Source organism: Scaptodrosophila lebanonensis, unplaced genomic scaffold, assembly GCF_003285725.1.
Source record: "Scaptodrosophila lebanonensis strain 11010-0011.00,11010-0021.00 unplaced genomic scaffold, SlebRS2 tig00000142-arrow-arrow-pilon, whole genome shotgun sequence".
NCBI lineage: Eukaryota > Metazoa > Arthropoda > Insecta > Diptera > Drosophilidae > Scaptodrosophila > Scaptodrosophila lebanonensis.
This window is the reverse complement of record NW_022060589.1, coordinates 743,315-766,996: the sequence shown is the minus strand read 5'-3', so window position 1 is coordinate 766,996 and position 23,682 is coordinate 743,315. Positions and strand designations below refer to the sequence as shown.

General features: G+C 42.6%; 1 protein-coding gene across 1 annotated transcript; it reads left to right on the top strand.

Annotated features, from left to right (window-relative positions):
• Positions 1-11,862: 11,862 nt before the first annotated feature.
• LOC115629327 lies at positions 11,863-19,283 on the top strand. Its single transcript, XM_030525776.1, has 9 exons — positions 11,863-12,583; positions 12,653-12,856; positions 12,938-13,240; positions 13,300-14,199; positions 14,258-14,689; positions 14,822-15,151; positions 15,206-17,023; positions 17,080-18,863; positions 18,918-19,283. Exons 1-8 carry the CDS (start codon positions 11,863-11,865, stop codon positions 18,663-18,665), a joined length of 6,294 nt encoding a protein of 2,097 aa, XP_030381636.1. The 3' UTR covers positions 18,666-18,863; positions 18,918-19,283.
• Positions 19,284-23,682: the final 4,399 nt, after the last annotated feature.

Genomic DNA, 23,682 nt, shown 5'->3' with positions numbered 1-23,682 from the left:
TAAAAAATATATCAAGCAAGTCCAAGAAATGCTGCGGCCAGCAAATTGGCACGACTCGACGCCCTCTCATGGGTGTGATTTTAATTTCATACACAAATGAACGCAAATCGTAGAACCCACCAGCCATGGGGGTAGGGGTGGCATACAAAAAAAAAAAGAAGAAAAAAGTACAAATAATACCGCAACAGCAACAACATCAACAACATCAACAATAAGAAAATAGCAATAACTCCCACGAAGATTAATAACAGACACCCACATACACACACACACACACACACACACACCAACAGAAGCCATCATCAACAATGTGTGTGCGCGCACAAATACACGTGAATAAATAAATACAAGAAGGAGAAAGGGAGCAGCGAATACAAAATGCACAAAGCAAATGGGAAAAAAGTGAAAAAATGAAGAATACGCGGAGAGTAGAAAATGAAATTTATGCATAAATGCCGCCAAGCGAACGAATGGGCCATCAAAGGCGGCAAATAAAACAGGAGGCGATGGCGGCCAAAAGAAGTGATGAGCAACGTTAAGCCAGAAGCAAGCAAGGGGAATAGAAAATTGACAGATAAGGCAACTATGTACGGATATGTGCGACTGAGTCAGGAGGCAGGAGTCGCACTTGCTATGCTCTTAATAGCCAAACTTTTCAGAAAATAAACAAATAAATAAGTTAGTTGTATATAGAGTTTTTCTATAATGAAGACTGCAGAAACAGTGATGTCCATTACAGTCCATATAACTCTATGTTTGTCCTGGAAAAAATATAGTATATGGTGATTGTCCCCTGCAAAACAATACTTGTATATTTCAATCAAAAGGCAAAAAATGAATCATCTGAAAGTATTATTATTACATTTCATTTAGGTGCCTCCAGCATTGTCATTCATAGAAGCACCTCAGAACCCCAGAACAGACCCGACACAAATCAGCTTCTAAATTTGTTAAAGATGAAGCGCTTTCCTCGAAATAAACTTATCAATTATTATAGTGAAAGCCACATTTGACTGAAGGACTTATTGCGGAGACCTGCCGAATGTGAAAGTTGAAGTGCTCGAGCGAAGCAAAAAAGAAAAACGATGCTGAAAAATTGAAGTCACACATTTATATATACATCATGGATCAATGGCACGTACCAGTACTAAAGTTATTAAAGTCATAAGATACAGTGGGGCGTATGGAACCTTGCCTACCTCCCCCCACCTTCCACGTATGAATAAACAAGAAAACAAAAAAATAGAATGAAAGAATAAACGCGCACTGTCAGTCTGGCAGGCGATATATTGACGCACCCTCCACACACGACTTTAAAGCCATCAAACCATTAACTACAACAACAGTAACAACAGCAATATCAGCAGCAGCGAGGCTAAGACAGTGCTCCTACCCTGTCCCACCCACACCCCAACCCACACCCAGTCTGAGCATATGAGTAAAAATTTGCGTACGAGTCAACATTGCAGCGTTTATCTTTCAACCACCACCACCACCACCACCCTCACATGCTCATGCAATGAGCACAGGTATGTTCCCCCACCCCTTCTCCCACACCACCCCCACCCCCAACCCACCCCACCCCACCCAAATCCCAATCCAAAGTCTCTGCCATTCACCCACTTGATATGTATCGCAGTCGTCCTCGTCCTCGGCGTTGTCGTTTTCGTTTTGCTTCTCGTGCCTCGTACCCCATACCCCGTACCTCGTCTACAGTTATAAAATAAATATGAGATGGGCGCGCACGACAAACGTTTTGCTTAAGAAAAATCGACAAGGCAAACGTGTCGGAAACGTGTCACAAATTTGTCGCAGCTCCAAAAAATATATACCTGATATGTACTTGTATATAAGCATGCATGTACATAGATATGTACAAGAAAAAATAAAACCGTTGCCTACTTTTCAGATTACCAGCCAAAGCTGCCAGCAACTCATTGTCAGTGATGGCGCTCTCCTATACTCTTACGAGTATGTAGGAAAGTATGTTGCTGAGTGGGCAGTAGTTGAAAGGCCTAGATGAAAGGCCTGGAGACCACAGAACTCTGCAGACTCGGTCGGCTTCCACTTTTCAATGTTCAGGCCCATTTCAATCACCAAGTAGAACAATTCAACAGATTTTGCTAATTTTCAAAATTCTTCGAAACACATTCAAAGCTATGCGTCATTTAATTAACTATAAATGGCAAATAAAATTGTTATTTTTTGTGTATTAATGAATTAATTCTGTTGAATTATGTTTCTTCATCCAATGAATGAGCACGTTTCAAGAAATTCATCAATTTTTTGTTCACAATATCATCAGTTTTGTGAGCCAATTCCGTATTAATATAAATTGATATAAATGAAGAGTTTTTACACCAGTAAGTTGTGATTGTTTCCAGTCAATAGAAATCAGACTGAACCAGTTAATAACAACAAAAAAAAAAAAAAAAAAAAAACGATTTCCTTGTCCCTTTTATAGTTTGAACAAAATGTTTCTAATAGTTGAGCCAGAATTCGAATAATTAATTGAATAAACCACAATTCAATGTTGGCTTGTTTTGAGAATAAGGAAGATTTCGTCTACTACTATATTTTGTACATACTCATAACTCATAGTTCAGTTTATTTCTCTTGCCGACATCGCTCACAGGAATAAGGGAGATGTTGAAGCGAACCCTTGCCCATTCTAGTTAAAGCGAACCCCCAGCCAACTACCTACCACCTGAATATAAACAAGTTCAAAAAATGTTTTTAAAATGCGTGCGCGAGTTCGTTGTTGTGTGTCAGAATATAAAATAAAATTAATGTGCGCTTTTGATAATGGCCCCGAATCTTAGACTAAAGCTTACCATTTCTATTACACAACATATAGTATATATGTATATAGTATATGTGTATATGTATGTATTTGTGTCTGAATGTGTGAGTGGGCGGCAGTGAGGGAGTGGGAGGGTAATGGAGTGGAGGTGTCGGTGTCGGTGGCGATGGCAATGGTGGTGGTGCTGCTGCTACTGGTGGAGTATTACATAATGCTAAGCTGGTGCTCTCCGCACATTAGCGCCCGTAACGTAATTAAACAAAAATAATGGTCTCAATAATCACGCAAGAGTCTAAAGCGAAACACACACAGCTTTGGGAAAATAACGCCCCCACCATTCTCCCCTACCAAATTTCTGGGCCATTTAAATATCTACCCCTTTCAGGGGTATTTGTGTGCTTTTTTGCTTTCTAGCCACTAATTATTTTCTTCGTTTTTATTTTTTTCCGTAATGCCGCATTGTCGAGCAACTGTTGCAGAAGATTCGCCGTCCTGGAAGCGTTCCTGAGGCAGCCTCAGGCAAATTTACACATATGGCGCATTCCTTGGAGATTTATGCCCGAGCCTCCCCCTTGCCGTCTTCTGTGTGTCGCCTTCGACTGCATCAAAAATCAATTAATGACAATAATTTTAAAATTAAAACAATTCAGTGTGCCGCCAACATGTGTGAAATTTAATGACTTTGAAGATATTTATGGAACACTCGAGAGCGGACGGGACCGCCTGAAACCCATTCATATCCTCACTGTCCTGTCTGCCGTTTGTACATATATACGAGCATACAAACATGCATATATATATATATTTTATTTCAAATTGTTTTGTTCTACTCGCCTTTGCCTTACCCATTTCCATTGCCATTGCCATTTCGTTTGTAATTATCGAGTATATTGCTGGCCCTCGCCCCATTCCCACTCTCGCGCCCTCAGCGAGCCCTCCCCAGCCCCACACTCAGTTGCATGGCATGCCATTTTTGTTGTAATTAGATGAGCAGTTGAGCTGAGGCAGAAATAGCAACAACAACAGCAATAATAGCAATAGCAATAGCGGTCGCAAACGCAAAAGGGTTTAATTACATTTTGAATAGAAAATTTATGAAACAAGTTTTTCGGTTTCGGTTCGGTTCGGATCGGACCGGGTCGGTTCGAGTTTTGTTATGGGCATTCGCTTATTCTTCATTGCCGGCATGTGTGCAATGTCGCCAGAGTATCTGTCGCTCTCCAAGCTCTATCTGTACATATATAATTACCTGAAGGTACACAAGTACGAGACTGTGTGCGCCCATTTCATATAGAGAATAATGGGCACAGCATCAGCCTCAGCTGTCACTTGCCATGGGACTGTGCACATACTCGTATGTATATACATATATGGAAAAATCATATTGTTTGTCATCTGCATAATGAACATGGGTCGAACATTGAAGTCTTATAAATCCTGGAAATGCATTTATTTATCTATCTCAGTAGTCGAATAATTAATCTTTCAATGGCGGCAGCAAAACCAAAATCTGTCTGATATCTGACCTAGTTCTACTGTGAATTATGGTTCGGGACGAATGCTCAAACATCGCTCAAGACAATCGAAGACGTGAACATCAAAAATGCTTCTCTTTGAAAATCGTATTTTAAAAAAAAATGAAAACACTGATGACTAGCAAGAGTTTTCCAAGTTGTTAATGGCCTGCGTTTTAACTGTTGTATCTAGATGCGATATTAGGTTTATTGGTTTTTCACATATACTTGTATGTGTTGGAAGTAAATTAATTTTAGGCTATGTTGGATATTTGGAAATGTCTAAAGTAAAGCAAGTTCTTGCTTACATTGTTTTGCCTGCTTTTTACAGAGATACTTATATACTTATCTATATACCTGTTTGTGTCTAGAGCTCAGTAATTACTGAACTCATACCGATTCATAAGCTGATATTGTGGCTTACAATTGTTCATGACTAACACGCAAACGATCTCCCACACCAGCACACACATCCAGTTGCGAACACACTTATTGCTGCTTGTCGGGATATTTCAGCGTCAGCCCAAAAGTAGGCAACACAAAATTGACAGACGTGATTGTGTTGCAACACAGCTGCCACAAATTGCCGATTTTGTGTTGCGCGGCAGATCTCGTTGTTGTTGTCATTGTTGTTGTTCTTCTTCTTCTACCTTATGATTTTGTTGTTATTGTTGTTGTGCTTCGGGGCCACATCCCAAAAACTTTGCCCGATTGCAAGCGCTCGAAATTGTTAATTGATTTATGTTTATATTTGTGCAACATGTTCAGAACTCGTCGCATGGCAGCAGAAGCAGCGCGATTGCAACTCGCGGAAAACGCTCGCGGTGTCATTTGTGTGTTTGTGTGTGTAGCGGTCTGGCAGACAACAAAAACAAAAACAACGATGCCACGTTAATTGAACAACATTCGACGCGAGTGCCGAGACGGCGCGATGGCTGACTGCTATTTGGCATATGCTAGAATATATACATATACGAGTATATGTATCTACATATTTATACATACATATGTATATATGTATCTATCGTATCTGAATCTGAGACAAGGCAGTGAAACGGCAAGCGACTTACGCATACAGACAAGCATAGTAGCATGCCTCATGATAACAACACAGCCACCCATTCCATCTGGAAACTCACCTTCATTCAATTTAATGCGAATTTCCACGTTAGCGGCGTATTTGCGTGTAATTATATCAGAAATACACACAGACACAGTAAATGCCACAAGTATTCTGACAAGCAGTGTTTACTTATTATTGTAATCCCAATTTAACTATGTACTTAATTGCATGGAAAACTGTTTGTCCTGAATCAAAAGTAAATAATTTATTTGAAATCAATATCGTTTTCTCGAGAAAATTTAAGGTGCATGTATTTTCTTATATTTATTATTGATTTCATAGATTATTTTGACATCAACAACACTCAATTCCTGTCATTGATAAAGTTTAATAAGTTTTCATATTTGCATACGATTTTTGATTAAATACTTATAAAACAAATAGTAGATGATTTAATAATATTTCAACATACTTATAGCAACTAGTGTAAATACTAGTCCGCATACACATACATTTACGTACGACGCGACGCTGACAACGTTCATCGCAAAAAGGCGAGCAGAAACTTTTGTCTTGCCACGCCCGCAGGCGACAATTTGCGGGGCCAGGTCGAGTGAATGTGAATTGTGATGGGAAGCCATCAGGGCTTCTTGCTGGCGGCGCTTTCAATATGAAACCTTGTCAGTTAGGCCACAAAAAATATATACGAGTACACATACATACCTACGTACGAGTGGGTATATGTATTTAAACATATTTGTCTTAAACAAACAAACGCACGGTAATTGGCCTTATTTGTTTTCAATTTTTATAGGCCTTGCCGCAGGCGACTCACTGATATATTTGCAATGGGTGAATGGGTAGAAGGGGAAAGGGCCTGCATTTAATGCATACAAGTATGAAAGTACAGTACAGTAGGCCGCAAAAGTGCAAATATAGTATGTGAAGGCAATACCACCAAAAACAATAACAACAGCCATTTGGGGCAGGATATGGTTGCCTGCCGGCCTGCTCGATGGCGCTGGCGCTGGCCATGGCCATAGTCAAAGTCAATTTAACTGGCAATTAATGCATGTTGCTGTGGCTGTTGCTGATGCCAGCCGATTTGCCAAAGGCCAACAGCATCGTACACACTCACAGACACGCACAGAGAGATACGTATGCGTGTCTGGGTTACACATTCGATCCATTGCCGAAAGTGGCAATCAGCAAAAACAACACCAATAAAGCCGCAACAACAACACTGATGATGTCCAAACATTGGAAACATGGCGACAACATCAACAGCAACAGCATCAGCATCAGCCACAGCATCAGTAGTAGCATCGGCATCAGCTTCAGCTTCAGCATCAGCAACCGAGTCCACAATTCCGTCGCCGTGTGTCGACACCTATTACCATTCATTGACTTTTACCATGTCCCTGGGGTGTCATCTATGCAGGTCGCTTTCGGTCGGCCTCCCCTGCCCCTGGTCCGAGTATACTCGTATGCTTTAGCCTTTGCTTTGGCTCGTATTGCTTTGGTTGGGTTTGGTTTGTTTGTTTGCGGCTCACACTTTTGATTGCATTTTCAGCAGCCACCCGTTTTGCTAATGTCCTTCGATACAGCTGCAAAATCAACACAGTTTCCACAGCTCGTCCAACACTTGGCCAGGAGCGCATCTCCATTTTCATTTGGTGTTTGATTGGATTTTCAATTATTCATTATTATTGGTTGCAATTTACCTGCGGCATCCGAGAGTTGACCGGCCAGCCAGCCAGTCGAGCAGTTAGCCCGGAAACTCGTCCTAAAGTGGCAACGCATTGATTGCGTTTCGTCACAGGCTGGCCAACACCATTCCCATTCCCATTTCCATTGCAGTAGCCCTTCTCCATCAGCGGTTGCCTTTCAGTGAATGCCAGATTTTCAGTCAGTTTTCCAGCTCATCAAATTCGAATTGGATCATTAAACGGAATTTTTAATGACGCGCTTTAAGAGGTTTGTTTTTATATTTTAATTTGAATTGTATTCGCCTATGCTGTAATTGGTTGTGTGTTCGTGGACTCGTTAAATCGATTCATCCAAGTTTGCGAGAGGCTGTCATTGGTTTTTGAAATTGTGAAGAGCCACGAATCCATTTAAATGGCGTAGACCATAAATCACAATACAACAATTCAGGTATAATATCATTAATATTACTTAAAAAGTAATAATCACAAAATAAACAATAATACAATTTTAAAAAACACAATTCTGTGTGAATTTAAAATTGTTACTGCTTTTTACAATCTTCAAGTTTGAGAATCTTTACTATGAAGAATTCCTTAATGAAAATTAATAAATTTGTTTGAGATTCTTTAGTATAAAGAGTTCATTATCAAAAAAAAAAAAAAAAATAAATAAATAAATAAAATTGCAGAATAGTCAGGTTTTGAAAACCATTGAATTCTTTTGCGAAATTCGACTAACAAATTATAAGGCTAATATTTTACATAAGGAATTAAGAGACTATTGCTTTTCATTTATGTATATCACTATAGAGTATATTTTAGTTGGTTGATTTCAAGGTCTATACTTGAAAACCATAATTTCTTCAATAAAGAATAAAGGGTCTGATCTAAGCATTGGACAATTTATTCCTTCATTGTTTGACTCTAGCGGCGGCTTAGTAGCATCACAACATTGATCTCCTTAGTCTATTCCAAGCTTTAATAACTTTTAAATGGTTGGTTTCTGTTCTTTTTGATTATATAATAAACATTTATCTGTGACAAGAATTGTTCATTTTTAAAATCGATATGATATTCCAAAATAATCGATTAACATAATTAAACTTAGAGAATCGAATAACATAAATTAACTTAGATAAGATGGGCTGTGAGTGTCCACCAGAGCGAAAATCGGCATTTTTCAACACTGAAGCTGCAGCTTTTGAATGACGGTTTGCCGTTTCGTTGTGATCTGCACTTCCAGATAATTCTACAGTTATTCTCTTTCCTCGAATAGTTATTGCTTTAATATGTGCCGCATGTGCTAACAATGGAATGATGAATAGGAAGCTCCTTTGAACGAATAAATAGATACGCAAATAATATCAATAAGAGTGCAGCAAAGTAAATTGTGTGGTATTTAACAATATACATACATATGTATATGTATGAATGTAGGTACGTATAAATATATGTACATACATATGTACATACGTGTATTATGTATATGTTTTCTCGATTCGAGGAAATAGTTGATTGCGATGAGTCACTGGCAAACATTCTTCCGCACTAATAGCAAAATATATGTATGTATGTATGTACGAGTATATATGTACATATGTATGTATGTATGTATACGTATTTACCAAGCAGTACTTTTCGCAAGGTTTTCGGTTGTGTCGGCTGCGCCGGCGTATTTGTAATTATCTGCGCCCTCACTGTCGCCGTCATCATTCAAATGAGATTAAACCATAAAGATAAGCAAACAACTTACCGAGTGACCAGCCGAACGAACGACTGAACGACCAACCGACAAAGTGTGTTTGAATTATTCTTATTCATTCGAATTTTTATTGGCATTCGACTCGGCACGCAATGCCAGTCCAATTTGATTCAACGATTTTACGAGCCAGCGGGCAATGGCCAAATGGCCATAATGGCTACTTGTGTTTGGTCGGAGCCGGAGCGCGACAATAAATTAAGTCAAGTGTAGCATTTAATTGATTTTCTCTGCCCGCTCCCATATTGAAATCCTAATGCCGAATACTGAATGCAGGCCATCAGCCCTGGCTCTGGGCTTAGCTTGGAACGATGCTAATCATAGATTAAATATCGTAAAAACAACAAAAAGCCAACAGCTAACAAGCCAAGCAGCAACCTCCCCAAGGGTAGCCCGCTTGACCAATAAAGTCAACATTCAAATCAAACATCCTCTGCAACTCCGGCACCCCCACAACTCCCGCCGCTTCCAACGCCATATGCGTTGAGTTGTTGGGCCATGGCCATGCAAACAAACCAATTTGTAGTACGATAAGTTGTTGTCCTCCTCCGCATTCACCCCCCTGCCTGCCTCCTCCTTCCAGTCACCGTCCTCTTACTCGTACTCGTCCTTGTTGCTGTTGCTGTTGCTGTAATCGTTGTTTACCAATATGTAATCCTTAGAAACAACACCAAATACAACGAGAGCAGAGCCTGCCGCAACTTTGCGCCTTGAATTTCAATTGCCTGCTTGTTGGCTGGAGCTGTTGTTGTTGTAGTTGTAGTTGTTGTTGCCATATTGGGGGCGTGGATGGACGGCGCTATTTAAAGGCATGGCAATCGTTTGAAGTGTTCGTTGCAAATTTGCGTTCCCCCTCCACTCCCACTTAATAAAAACCGTAATGCCCACCTCTTTCATTTTTGACGTTTCTGCTACTTGCAATTTTTATGTGAACGTCGCTAACGAATCAAATAAATTTGTTGGTCAATTAAAAAACTGCAAAACGCGCACAATTTCCACATGTGTGGCAACAACTGCAGCACCAACAACAACACCAACAACAACAACAACGGGAGCAACTAGCTCCACAGCTCAGTCGCTTCCATGGTCCACACTCTTGATGCTGATTTTTGCTCTAATGGCTGCGACGCCAAATGAAAAGCTCGTGCGGCACCAACGGAAAAAAAATTGCACTGCAAACAATTTTTTCGCCATTTTTTTCTACACTTCTGCAGAGTGTTTTGCAGCTCCCATTAAGTTTGTCACAAACAAAGCCACAAACACGTTAATAGCAAAGGGATATATGAAATGACTTTTTATTTTTTGAATCGATGAATAAATTAATGTAATTCACATTTAGTTTCTTAGTCAGAATATTGTACTACAAATATGTATGAATATTTTATGTATGTATGTACATATGTATTTATGTGTGTATAGTCAAAAGGTGGGAATGGCCAGTCCCATATAGAAGTTGTATATGTATACATGCAAAAATGATTAGCATGAATACATTATATGCTTATGTCCGAGCTCAAGATCTTTTGGGCCAATAACAGCTAGTGGGCTCCAAACTTAAGACATAGATTTGTCTTATTCTTCGTTACTTAGCATATAGAAATAATAGGCATAAATTCGCCACTAGTATAAGGATTTTTTTAATTTCATCGCTTCACTATATCCTTCTCTACTGCCTTCTAAGGCTTAAAGCTTATATTGAAATCAAGATTTTCCAAGGCAGACGCAACTATTAAAGAAATAAGAACCTTTATTAGGTATTGTATGGGTATTCAAACTTCGGATTGCTGTTTCCATTTTAAATATTTTGCCTTTTTAGTTTTTTGAACATTTGCACTATTCCCATGACTTCTTTTTTTGCCAGCGCTTGGCCAATTTTTTGCGCGAATTTTGTTATTTTTTTTTTTTTTCAAGCTGAACTTTGGTCGTAAACTAACTTTGTAGGTTGCTGTGATAGTGGAGCGAGCAGGTGGGAGGTGCTTCATGGTTGCCGAATGCAGCTGCTTTAGTTATTAGTGATGTCTGCCATATATACATACATATATACATACAAGTATGTACAAGTATATACGCTTGTGTATGAGGGGCGCAATGAACCAAATCCAAAAGTTAAATTGCAAGTCAGTGCCCGCGTTGGAGCCTTTGAAATAATTTGCAGAAATCGGTTGAGTAATAGAGATATATATGTACATATTTTTAAAGCAGACATTTATTTTTGGACTGTAACACATACATGCATATGTATGCAGACTAGATCTGATTATCTTGGCTGTGATCATTTACCGACTTTGTTGATGAGTTTCTTTTGCCCGCCCATCCAATTTCTGGCGTTAGTCTCACTGATTGTAGAATCGACCCCAAGTCTATCCCCCACAAGAACTGCCCGGCTGGAAACTATACACAAATTGCTCGCAATTTGCAGTTGCTACCTAGGCTGTGGCCAGACACTCCACACCAATCCCTACCAGGGCCTTCGTCTCTAGTCTCCGCATTCAGCCGAACGACAGCCAATTTTATGCTACACTTTTCAGTTGTTCGTTCTTTCTGTTCTCGTTCCGGATTTCGCATCCAAATGTGTGTATATCTTTATTTTTTGTGTGTGCTATTGCACAAAATTCTGATGTATGTTTTTGCTACGTGAATGACTTTTTACTCGTGCTATGAGTGGAAGGACACCCCCTCCTCCAGTAAACGCCCACAAGTCATCAGGCATCAGACGTTAGAAGTCAGCCCCATATTCCCTTGCTGCTTCCATCTTTTTGTTTGCGGCACGCTGCTTGCCTTGATTAAAAAATTCTTCCATTGTGCTGGCCAGCTCCATGTAGGAGTTTGGTGGAGGGAGCATATCTTCTGCGCCTGCTCGGCAATGAGTCAATACCGAGTCAATCGTCCAATCAACCCCTAGTGTTCGATGATATCGATTGTGAATGGTGGGCGTGCACATTTGTAGGGGTAGCTTAAGCTAAGCCAAAGGCACCCACTTCTTGATTGCTTGACTTGCTTGCTTACTTTCAGGCATGCCGGGCGCTGAGCGTGTGTCCACTAATGAGGATACCTTCGAGCAATACTTTATCTTCCGGCTAGAAAACGAGCTATTCGAGCTATTCGAAGAGCAGGAAGTGCTGCTTAGCATTGTTGCACGTCAACAGGAACGGCTGGATCGCGAGCTAGAAATACATCGCATTCTACAGAGTACACCACAGCAGCAAGAGCAGCAGCATCAGGGGACTGAGCCAGAGGTGGCAACGGTTGGCCCAATGACGTCAGACAAAAACGGCGAGGATGCGTCCACGGGAAACACTATATTCAGTCACCCAGCTGAGTCTAGCGTTGTTGAATCGCAGCCAGAACCAGTGCCGTCGCCTCCATCGGAGCCAAAGAAATCTCAACTGCATATCAATCTCTCTCAGCAACTGCTCACATCACAGCAACTGCTCGACGACTTGCGCCAACAGCAGCAGATGCAGGCAGATGAATTGGCAACTAACTTGGAGCTCCAGCAGGAGCTGCTGCTGATGGCAAAGCCTACTGAGAAAAAGCACAAGCAAGAAGAGCCACTATGCCCTACAACTAGATGCGAGCCTTGCAGGCAAACTCCTCAGAGTTCGTTGACTGTCTCCTCCATTGATTTATATGCCGCTGCTCAGTATCAGCCGCCTAAGCAATCTGGCCTCGGTTACGATCCTCCATTTCCCTATCCACTGCTGCTCTCCAAGAGTCTCGAGGACCGCCGCTTGTGTAAGTGACTAGCAATGGAACAATTTCAGACAATCTCATATGAAGCCAACTTCTTAATTGTCTCCTCAGATATTTTCAAAATTGTGGACGGTCTTGCAGAGCAATTGCAAACATCCCAATTGAAGAATCAGACGCAGGCCCAGGATGAGGAGACCATCTCATCAATTATCGAGGCCGCTCCCACTGGCGCCATACCGAAGCGCCTAGAGCGTCCTGTCAAATTTTTTAGAAGCAAGAGTAGCTGTGGCAACAAACTCTCCAAACGTCAACGCAGTAAGCCCCTCACAATTTAAAACACAAACTTCAATTCACATATAAAGAAAGTGTCCAACACCATGATTGAACCATTTACAGAACAAGAAGAGAAACAACAGCAACAACAACAACAACACGACCAGGGAGACAAAAATGATGCTCTTGAGACAGAGCTCGATCTGGACTGTGAGCTGGGAATGGAACACATTGAGAAGTTTCGTGCAAACAATGTGCGTAGCGAGATGAAAGTTTCGGATCATATGCAGAATGTAGAGGATGTTCAGCCGGCAGTTGACATGACGGTCATTCCGATGGGCACTCTCGACCGAAATCAATGCTCTCCAGAAGAACAGACGCCACAAATGCAGACACCACTTTCATCTCCAATGCTTACGCCACTCAGTCAGTAATACCATAAATGCTATTTTAAGCGCTGGCTCACATAATTGTATTACACGCAGGCAGTGATCTAACTGATGACATCTTCAAGACTGCCTTTGAGCAGTTTGGCCCGGCTGCGGTTGCAGAGGAGTTAGGTGTCGGATGCAGCACCACACGCCCTTGCTCACCCGAGTCAGAGTGTCTGCCATCGCCATCGCCATTACCCGTACCTTTGAAGCCACCACGTATGGGCTCCGGGGATCCTCAACCTTATATGGCACCGTATGATGCCTACTTGCCCAGCGCTTCGCTACAGGCACAGGAGCAGTACGTGCACATCCACCCCAATATGTCGGGCGTCCCTAATGTCCAAGGACTAGCAAATTCTCCAGTCCATGTGTCGATTTCATCACCGAATTATCCCCTCACGCCCCAGAATGTGCCGTTTTCGCCGCATCCTCAAAATCAGTCGCATACGATGCAAGCTAATCAGTCTCAGCATTCGTTGCAAATGCAACTTCCGATTCAGGCTCACCAATTGTCACCCCAGTTAAATGCCCAGCAATCTCTGAACTTATCGCCGCAGACTCCGAAATTCCCACTCTTTTCACAGACTCCACAGTCGGCTCAGCAAATACAGCTTTCGCTGCCAACACAACAATATCAGGCTTCGCCGCGAATTCTACAATCGCCGCACACGCCACCGACTTCATGTCTAACACAGACTCAGATTCAATATTTACTTCAAGCTCAGGCTCAGGCTCAAGCTCAAGCTCAATCTCAGGCAAATTTTGCACAGCCTGCGATGCAACCCGATTATGCGCAGAAATCACCAACCATTATGAATCTGTCGCCGATATCCACTGCAGGGGTTGCCACATCACCGTTATCGCAGGGTTACCCTTCAAACTGCAACTGGGTGGTTGGACAAAATAACTATCCCCAGTGCGCATCGCAGACATATTTGCCACAGCGGGCAGGTAAATCACTGGAATCAGCTTTTGATTTAATTGAAACAAGTTTTCTACTCCCTAATAGATGGCGGCCAACGAATATACACATATGTCGTGGAGGCCTTGGACCGATCCATTAACTACTTACCAAATCAGCAAAGCCCGCACCCTCAGCAAATGCAGCCTCCACTGCAACTGCAGCATCCACAACAACTTCAACCTCCACAGCAACATCAGCCTCCACTGCAACTGCAGCATCCACAGCAACTTCAACATCCACAGCAACATCAGCCTCCACTGCAACTGCAGCATCCACAGCAGCTTCAACCTCCACAGCAGCTTCAACCTCCACAGCAGCTTCAACCTCCACAGCAACTTCAACCTCCACAGCAACTTCAACCTCCACAGCAACTTCAATCTCCACAGCAACTTCAACCTCCACAGCAACATCAGCCTGCACAACAACATCAGTCTCCACAGCAACATCAGCCTCCACAGCAACAGTATACCCCGAATGGTAAGTTTTCACCTTTCACCTTTATAGCATTCAAATTGGATTGTTGGACTGACTTAGTACATCCATATTACTGCCCTAGTTGAACCTTCAAATGATCAGGTGTATTTAATAAAATTGGCTTCCCATCCACAGAATCTATGCAGCCAGTCGAGTCGAACCCGACTTTCTGGGGGGCTTACAATCGACAGCCGCTGACTGCGTTGGAAGCTACAATCATCCATCCTAGCCCACAGACACCGCCAAGCATTCCATCCCCATGCTTGTCACCGTGCTTATCAATGAGCCCCCCAGTGAGCCCAGCAATGATGTCTAGCAACCATTCAAATGCCAGCGTCAACAGTTTTGCTGGACCTATCCACTTCACACCACGCTCCACGGTCAGCACCGAGTATGATGGCATCAATGTGCCGAACATCGAGCTGCCAGGTAGTGGACGGAGCGATCAGCAGGACGATGCACAAAGTAAGTGAAAGTGCAAGCATAGACCCCTAATAGCTTCTGAGCAACCACTCGCAGAGACATACCATGTTGGCCCTAGTGGCCAGAATGCATTGCCACCAGGTATGACCGAAGCTCAGGCTGCCCATTTCTATCAGGCGGTGCTATATAAGCAGGAAATGTTGCAGTTTCAGCTTCTGGAGTTGCAGCAGTTTTACAGAAGCCATCATCAATTTTTCAGTGAAAACGAGAAAAAATGCGAGAGAGAGGCCGAAGAACCGCAGGAGCAGCAAAGCCAACAGACGAAGCAGCAATTGGACGAGTTAGAGACGAATCAATCGGACGGGGATAGAAAGCCAATGGAAGGGGCAGAGCTGCATGTAGATGAGTCGCAGGAGAAGGCGCAGTCAAAAAACCAAACACGTGAGCAACGCCGGGGACTAGCAACGGACCTCTTCAATGAGACGACAAAGAATCAATCGGACAAGGTATCTAAGTTAAAGAAGAAGAAGAAACGACTTCAACAAGAAGACTTTCAGCATTCGTGCGAACTTCAAGCCCAGCTAAAAAGATGGCACAAACAAAAGCAGAGAGGTGAGGATGAAGAGGACAAAGTATACCATAAACGAAGGCAGCATAAGGAGAGAAAAAAGATCGAAAAACATCCGGTTCAGGCAAAGACAAAACCAGAGTGGCAGGAAAATGTGGAAATGCGCCAAAAGAAAAACACCAATATTGTTACAAAGCCTCAGGAACCTTTCTATATATTCAACCTAAAATCAGTAGAAGCGACGTGCAGCGAAGAAAGTAGCTCTTCTCCACGCCACCACGGCTCCAAACGACATGAATGGGAGGAACGTAGAGGAAAATCTCAGAAGGACAAGGTAACAAAGAGGACCGTAAACTTATTAAAAGACCCACCACTGAAGCCTCCCTTAATCGGTGGAGCCAAACCAGAGCCAGCAGGGACAGTGAATAAGAAAGACGAGGACCGGCCAAAGGCATGGCCAATTCTTTCACGTGCCAAGGTAATGGGCCTTAGTTCGGAAAATGCAGGCTTCGCCAGAAAGTCAATGCATCAGATAACGCCGCATGCGCGTCTCTGCCGCGTTAAGAAATGTATTTCGGTTGAGCACAACTTGTCAGCCGTACCCAGATGCTTCCGCCATTTCTTTTCCATGTATCAACGCGTAGCTGCCAATCGTTTTCCGAATCGTATTCGCATTATGCCTTTAGAGCCGTGCCCAATGCCCAACATACCGGCAGCGCCATGTGCAGGTGCCTCAATCACAAATAGAGATGATGTTGGTAAAGGCTTGTGTCCACCGCCGCCTTGTGTTGTCGACGATCCGGGCATGAAGCTGAAGCATCTGCTTCTCGATCTAAAAACATTACGTCGTCGGCCGGACATGCCGGAATTAATACCGCCGTCCGATCCGGTGACTGCGATATATCTGCCGCGCTTTGAGCTGCGGAAGGGAAAGCAACTGTGCAAACCATATAACATGCAGCCGCTGTCCAACAAGTGTATAGACAGTTCATCCGCCAAGACCAGAGACACCAGCGCAACGCCTGACCCAGCGGCAACAGCACGTTCCACCTCCACTTATACGAGTCTGGATAGCACAACTAGCTGTGGCACCCTCAGCTCCACCAGCACCACCAGCTCCCAACTCAAAGCTCATGCCGTCCGCAGCAAAGGTGCCACCACAAACATTTTGCGGCTCAAGGAATACTACGATAAGAATCGGTATGAAGTGAAGACGGTCGAGTCAACGGTTATCATCGATGGAGTGTGTGTCAAGGTGCACAAGCGCGTGCTGAAGCCGCGTGAGGTAGATGGTAAGAAATTGTCCACTATGCTCTGTGATAAGGACTGTAAGGACGGAAGCGCACGTAAGCTTTTCCCATTCGTGGCTTCTCCATCCACCCATTTGATCCCTTCTTCACAGCGTTGCAGGTGTGTAACCAGCGTCGTAATGTGTGCAATATTTATGATCAGACGTTGGCCAGTGATCAAGTTGAGGGGGTTCAGCTGCAGCACATTCCGCCTGTGGGGGACTTTCGCAGCTACTTTGAGCTGGACAAGATCTCCATTGAGATTCTTGCGCACTTCGCGGCAATGCCGCATCAACCGAGGGACGGTAATGGGCAGCCGGCGGAGTTGAATGCACGCATCGGACCCTTTATGGTGCATTTTTATTCAAGTCGCCAGCAACGGGACACCGCTTGCTTTCATTGGTACGTAAATGAGGGGTTCTTTGCCGCTCATCTGCTGACCCAAGATGGGATCTGCTTGGATGATATGTTACCGCCGGATGTGGGGGAAACAGATGCCAAGAAGCAGGCTGCTGCCTACGACGCACTGATTGGCAAGGTCCTAGCCCACGCGGATTTACATAATAGACCCAATAGCGAGCCACTGCCTCTGACTGAGCTGATGGTCTACTACATGGTCACCAGTTATATGCGCATGCTGCACGAAAACGCGATCGATCGTAAGCGTCCGATCTTGCAAAGATTGCTGTTGTGCGCCCGATTCGCAGCTTCCATAGCGGAGCAATATATGCAGGAGCGTTGTCTTAGCCCTGTTAGCGACATTGTTTCCTGCATGGATTTGTTCCATTGGGCATTGCACCACGAGAGTCGCATGCGGTCCATGTACAATGAGGCTCTGACGTATGCTGAGGAGCGAGCGGCATTGTCGCAACGGGCCTACTTCATCATGCGCACACCCAATCTGGAGGCCTTCTACGATTTCTATGCAAATGGTCAGCTGCCACGTCCCGATGCTCTAGCCATCATGCCCCGAGATCAGCAGGAACGCCACGTGCGTCGCTATGAGGTACCCGACCTCAAACTGCCCTCCCTGGCCCCCTGCCCAATCAGCTCATGTGGTGTGGGTTTGTGTGCTCGCAACTTCATGGCACACTTCTTGACCGATCACTGCCGACGACTGGAGGAGTTGTGGCTGCAGGATCGCATGGTTCTGATGTTCTATCCGGGCTGTTATCCGCCCGAGCACACTTACTGCATTTGTGTGATTGCACTGCTGGCGCGTGACCCTCCAAACTTAGTGCCGATGCCTCGGCGTGTGCTCAACTATCAGCTGCCCCCGAGGCAGCTTTACTTTGCCGAACACTTGCCCTGCATGCTGATGTACAGTCAGGTGTCGCAAGCCCTGCTGCAGGACCCACCAGTTTTGAATGCGGTTTTCAATATGGAGCAATCCGTGTATGTGTTCTGGCTGTCCAGCGTCGATGACTACTCGCCTAATCTCGGCTGCCGCATATACATCTATTGCCAGGAGCGCAGCATGTCGGGCCACGCCATTATGAAGTTCGTCAAAATGTCCGAGTACCGCGATGTGCCCCACCTGATGCGCAAGTTTGAAGGCAGCTATATGGCCATTGATTACCCGACCATGTCCACGCTCACCAATGACTTTCGGGAGCTCATCTACATCGATGTGCGCTACATTGATAAGGATCACTACGATCCGGCCGATTCGGGGGATGAGGATATCTGGGACTATTGATGTGGCACTCGTTATCTTAACTGTATTTTTTATATTTATTCTCTCAAAATTTTAGGTTTGCAACCATTTCCATAGGGCCTTAGCTCCTCACAGTGCCCGCTGCAGCTGCAAATCATTTCTCTATGATTTATCTCTCAAATTACTTTACTTACCCGAAATGAAGGCCAAAGCTGAATGGTTTCTCAGAAGCAGCGGGTGGTCCGTTAGTTTGTATCCAAATAATCGTATTTCTAAAACGCTCTGTCTTTGCAGCTGCCGATTTTTAATGTTCCCAAAACAGAGCTCGATGCCTGCCAACCAAATTCAACAGTTAACTGAAATCCTTGGCCGAAGCTGCCCAACAACAACGAGGGCCATTCAAAATTCCGTTCTGCTGCTCGAAGCTCGTTAGTTTACCTTTTCAAATTGAAAACAGCGTCATGTTTTTCCAAGTTATTTTAAATGTCAATGTATGCATGCGTATCGAAAAGCTGTTCGCCCATGAGCCATATCTACAAAACTAATGAAGAGATAAAAACCGATTCAAAATGAATTTATGATTAAAAAGCTATTAATTTTGATATTGTCAGATACAATCGACCTGAAGCATTTCAATAAAACACATAATCAAAATTCTAATTTAAGAAACCCAAATTGAAAGCGATATGTTTGGGGCTTCACATTTAATTGTCATTTTATGTAAATCACATAGTAAGTAGCTTAGCACCAATCGGGCTTCATTTTTAAGTTAGTCTGGTTTTTGTTATTACATAGCTTTTAGAACCATCTTAAAAACATATTTGTCTCTCAAGTAGTAACTTTTTATCTTATGTATTACACCCATGAACTTAAAGATAAACTAGCCAACAACCAGTCAGTAGTTTCTAAAATTAATTTACATGACCCAATATTTTATGTAATTAGTTATAGCATCTTAGTCAAATCTTTTATTTATGTTTATGGAAGTAACCAAATACTTGTTAGAAGTTTTTTTTAATAGCAGCTGGGTTATTCAATCGAAATTTCAGTTTTAAAACATATATTTGTTGTATTATTAACCGTAAAAAACAATTTTCTATGCAATCAATAAATAGTTGAAAACACAGTAAAAGTTTTATTATTCATTTGATGATAATATTGCTATTGTTTTGGCATTTGTTCATGAAGAAATTGGAACGAAATTCGATTTTAACAATTGTGTGTACATATAACTACTGTTGATACTTCTAATGAGCATCTGATAGACAATTATAAGCAGAGCTGTCTGCCAATTGAGTTAAGTTGTACGATTCATCATTAAAATCGCTGTGCTCATTAGTTTAGAAAAATGTGACATACTTTTAATTCGACTCCCCAATACCATTTGACTGGCCATCCCCCCGCCCCAACACCAAGTCGAATTCAGTTGCAGTGCAGACTCAGACCAGAGACTCTTCCCAACCCCTCTGCCCTTCTATCCAGCTCAATCCAGCATGCCAAAGTGGCAGATAAAAACAACGCGATGGAACGAACGAACGGTGGAGCATCAAATCAAAAAACAATTACGCGGCAAATGACATTATCAAATGTCAAATGTCATGTTTAGGAAAACGTTTTTGTTTATTTTTTATTTCCGCCAATGTGCCCGGGTTCATCCCCATACCCGACCCGCTGCCGAGCGCAAAATGCAAAGCAGCGAAGCCTGGGAAGTCTGGCAAGCTGGCAGAGAGGGGGAGGACATCTTATCAAATTCGTTCAAGGCAATTTTTCAATTCATTGAAGTGGAATTCATAAAAAAAAACCAACAACAGCAACAAATTTGAACGAAACACGGTCTTAGGTTGCTGCTAGGTTTGGACATTTTGAGAGCAAGAATCGCGCCAAATTGATACGCGCGTTTTTAAACGCGTGCACATCGACTAAGCGCCACTTGACTCCTACTCCCTGCCCTTGCCCCCCTCCTCCCTTTCCATCGCTCTCTTCTCAATGCAATAGCTTCTGTCTCCCCCATCCTCAACTCCCCCCAGCAACCATCTGCAGTCGCTTGTTCTCTCTGTCTGTTTAGTCTATAGTATCTTAAATCAAAATCTAGATTTTGGATTCTTTTATGCATGCGTATTACTTGCCCGCGCCTGTCCCACCTCTCCGCCCACCCCGACGAAGCGACAGACCGACAGACCATATCTGGGTTTCAGCATGGAACTGGCACCGGGCCTAGATGGGCTGTGCAGCTTTCTTGACTCGGTTGTTGGTTGGCTCTTTGGTGGGTTGGCCGTTCGGTTGTTTGTTTTTGTTTCTTTGGTTTCTTTGCCTCTCGTCTGGGTCCGTCGCTGGCCGATTGTCTTTTATTCTTTTGAATTCTTAAGCTCGTTTGTTGTAAATAAATCTGTGCAGCTTTTGTATTGCTTTTTATTATTGGTAGCAATTTCAGCCTTTGTGGCGGCTGATAGCCAATCCAGACAGACAAACGCACGCGTCCTGTCGGTTGCTGTTATGGCAACTTAAAGTTCTCAATTTTATTTTTCAAATATTTCAGATAGATAGAAGATGCTGGCCCCCCCTCTGGACGGACGGTGAAATGAAATTGACAAATTATTGTAGTTGGCTTCGTAATCGCAATATGCCGAGTAATAGCAAACAAATAAATGGGTCAAGCGGCCCCTGACCAGCCATCCAGGTGCGTTTTAACAGCATAAGCACAGGAACAGAGATGGCGACTCGGACCGGGTCTGATGTGTTGCCTCATATTGATGAGTGCACATAAATCAAACGAATGCTGAGAAATTGCAGGGCCCTAATGAAAGTCAACACGCAGCTGGAGCTGGAGCTGGGCTGGAGCGTGATCCGGGACTAGAGAGCATACGAATGATAGTATAGCGTGGGCTTTGGTAATGGTAGGTAATAAATTGCTGGCCTCCGGGGGTGAAAGCAATAAGTAATTCGGTCTTCTGATCGGTCTTATTAGGCTGCCTGTAATAAGTATGTTGCTATGCCCATCATTATATAACCGATAACAGATCTATAATTCGAATTGGGGAACACATTTTTGTTTGCTTTTCTTGTACATATTATATTTTTGCAGTCAATGCCTTTGACCTTGCATACATTGCATCTCTTCTGGTGAAAAGAAACACCTGCAGTATTAATCCATATTGAATTAGCTTCCCATAGTAGTGCGAATGCATTCAAACGAATGTATTTAAACGAATGCATTCAAACAATTTTTCATGCTTGTATAGGTTGGCAACATTTTTTATTCAATTGTTAACAATTATTTTCTTAAGCAAATATCCATGTTTTCAAAAAACGTCTATATATTTTATTGTTGCAATATGTTAATGTAAATGAAAATATTTAAATTATTTAAAAAAAACGTTCTTAAGCATATATCACATTTCTAAAATTTGTCTACATGATTTATGTTTTATTGTAAATATGTAAACTTAAATGCAAAGTGAAAAATATAACAGACAGAAGGATGCTTAAAGTACTTACCTATACTTGTATATTCCTGACAAGACATAGCCATGTCCGTTTGTCCGTCTGGATATCTGAAACGGCTGAGCCCACATTGACCAAACTTGGAAAGTGGACTCTTCCGGATTTCGAAAACATCTAAAAGGAATATAAACTGTATTTGAAAAGTGGAAATTACAAAGTTTCCTAAATCATTTATTAATATTCATGAGGTAGGGTGAAAAAACTTCAGAAATAGGGCCACAATATTTCAATGGCAGAAGCAACGACTAAGAAAAGCTGTGAGTATATCAGTCCTGATTGATATTGGAAAATCCTTTCGATTTCAGCTTCCCACTTGTTTTTATTTGTTTTAAACAAAATATTTTTGCAATATAATTCGCAACTTCTATACAGATTGTGCTGAGTGTGTCTTTATATTCGATATATATAGTAATGTACATACAAGTATAACATGCTGATAACTCCATTGAGTCTTTGCTTATATGAATTCGAGGCGGTTGCACTTCTTAATGCTGCAGCCACCGGTCATTAACGGCGGCACTCAGCCCTAAGGGGGGCAATCGCCCACCCGCTGAACTAAAAACTATTAAGCAAAGTAAGGCCATCGCCTCATCCTGTTAAGTTGGCAGCCATTAGTCGTCGCCGCACATATGTCATAGCCATCGAACTCATACCGCCCTCCTACAAAGACATGGCAGCGTAAGCAAAAAACAAAAAATGAAAAATGATCTCATGGCAAAATTGCATAGTGACCATTGAGGAAGGTGTGGCGGCATTCGTCCAATTGCCATAATTTATCTGTCACATGTCGAATGTGTGTCAACGTCATCGTCATCGTCAACATCAACATCAACCCCCACCATTGCCACTACTCCAATCCCAACCCGAACCCAAGCCCGAACCCAAACCTAACCACCACCCACTGAGCTCACAAACAGATCTATAGCAAGGCTGTCGTCGGTCAGTTGTCATTAATATTTATTATGTCACACGCATGCAGTGGCCGGCGATTCCTTGATGTCCTTGCTTGGGTTAAGGGCGCGAGTACGTGTCAAGTCAGAGGCCAAAATTTGGCAGTCAGCCTAACTACTGGCAGGCATCTGATACAAGTATTTTAATATGCAGCCTGAATATGAAATGTCTGAGAACACTTGTTCCGAATAATGCAAAGAAAAGCCACAGATAGGCCGATGTGCATGACTGACCATGCAAAATTAAATGGCATCATCGGGTAACATTATTGTACCTACTCCTTATACATACATGTACATATGTATGTATGCAATAGCATCTATTCCGATTCCCTCTAAAGTGTACAGGTTACAGTTAATCCATTCCAAGGCACAATTAGAAACGATTGTGGCTCTCCATCAGTGCTTAGCATAAACATATCAAATTTTTTAATCGGTAGACTTTATTAAAAAGCACATGAATATGGAAAAATCAAAATCCCTCAAAACTTTAGAGAATTAAGTGTACAGAAATACAGGTTACAGTTAATTCATTATTAAATACAATTACAATCGTAATCGTAATCGATCGTTAATCGACAGTATTTATTTAAAAGCACTAGACTATT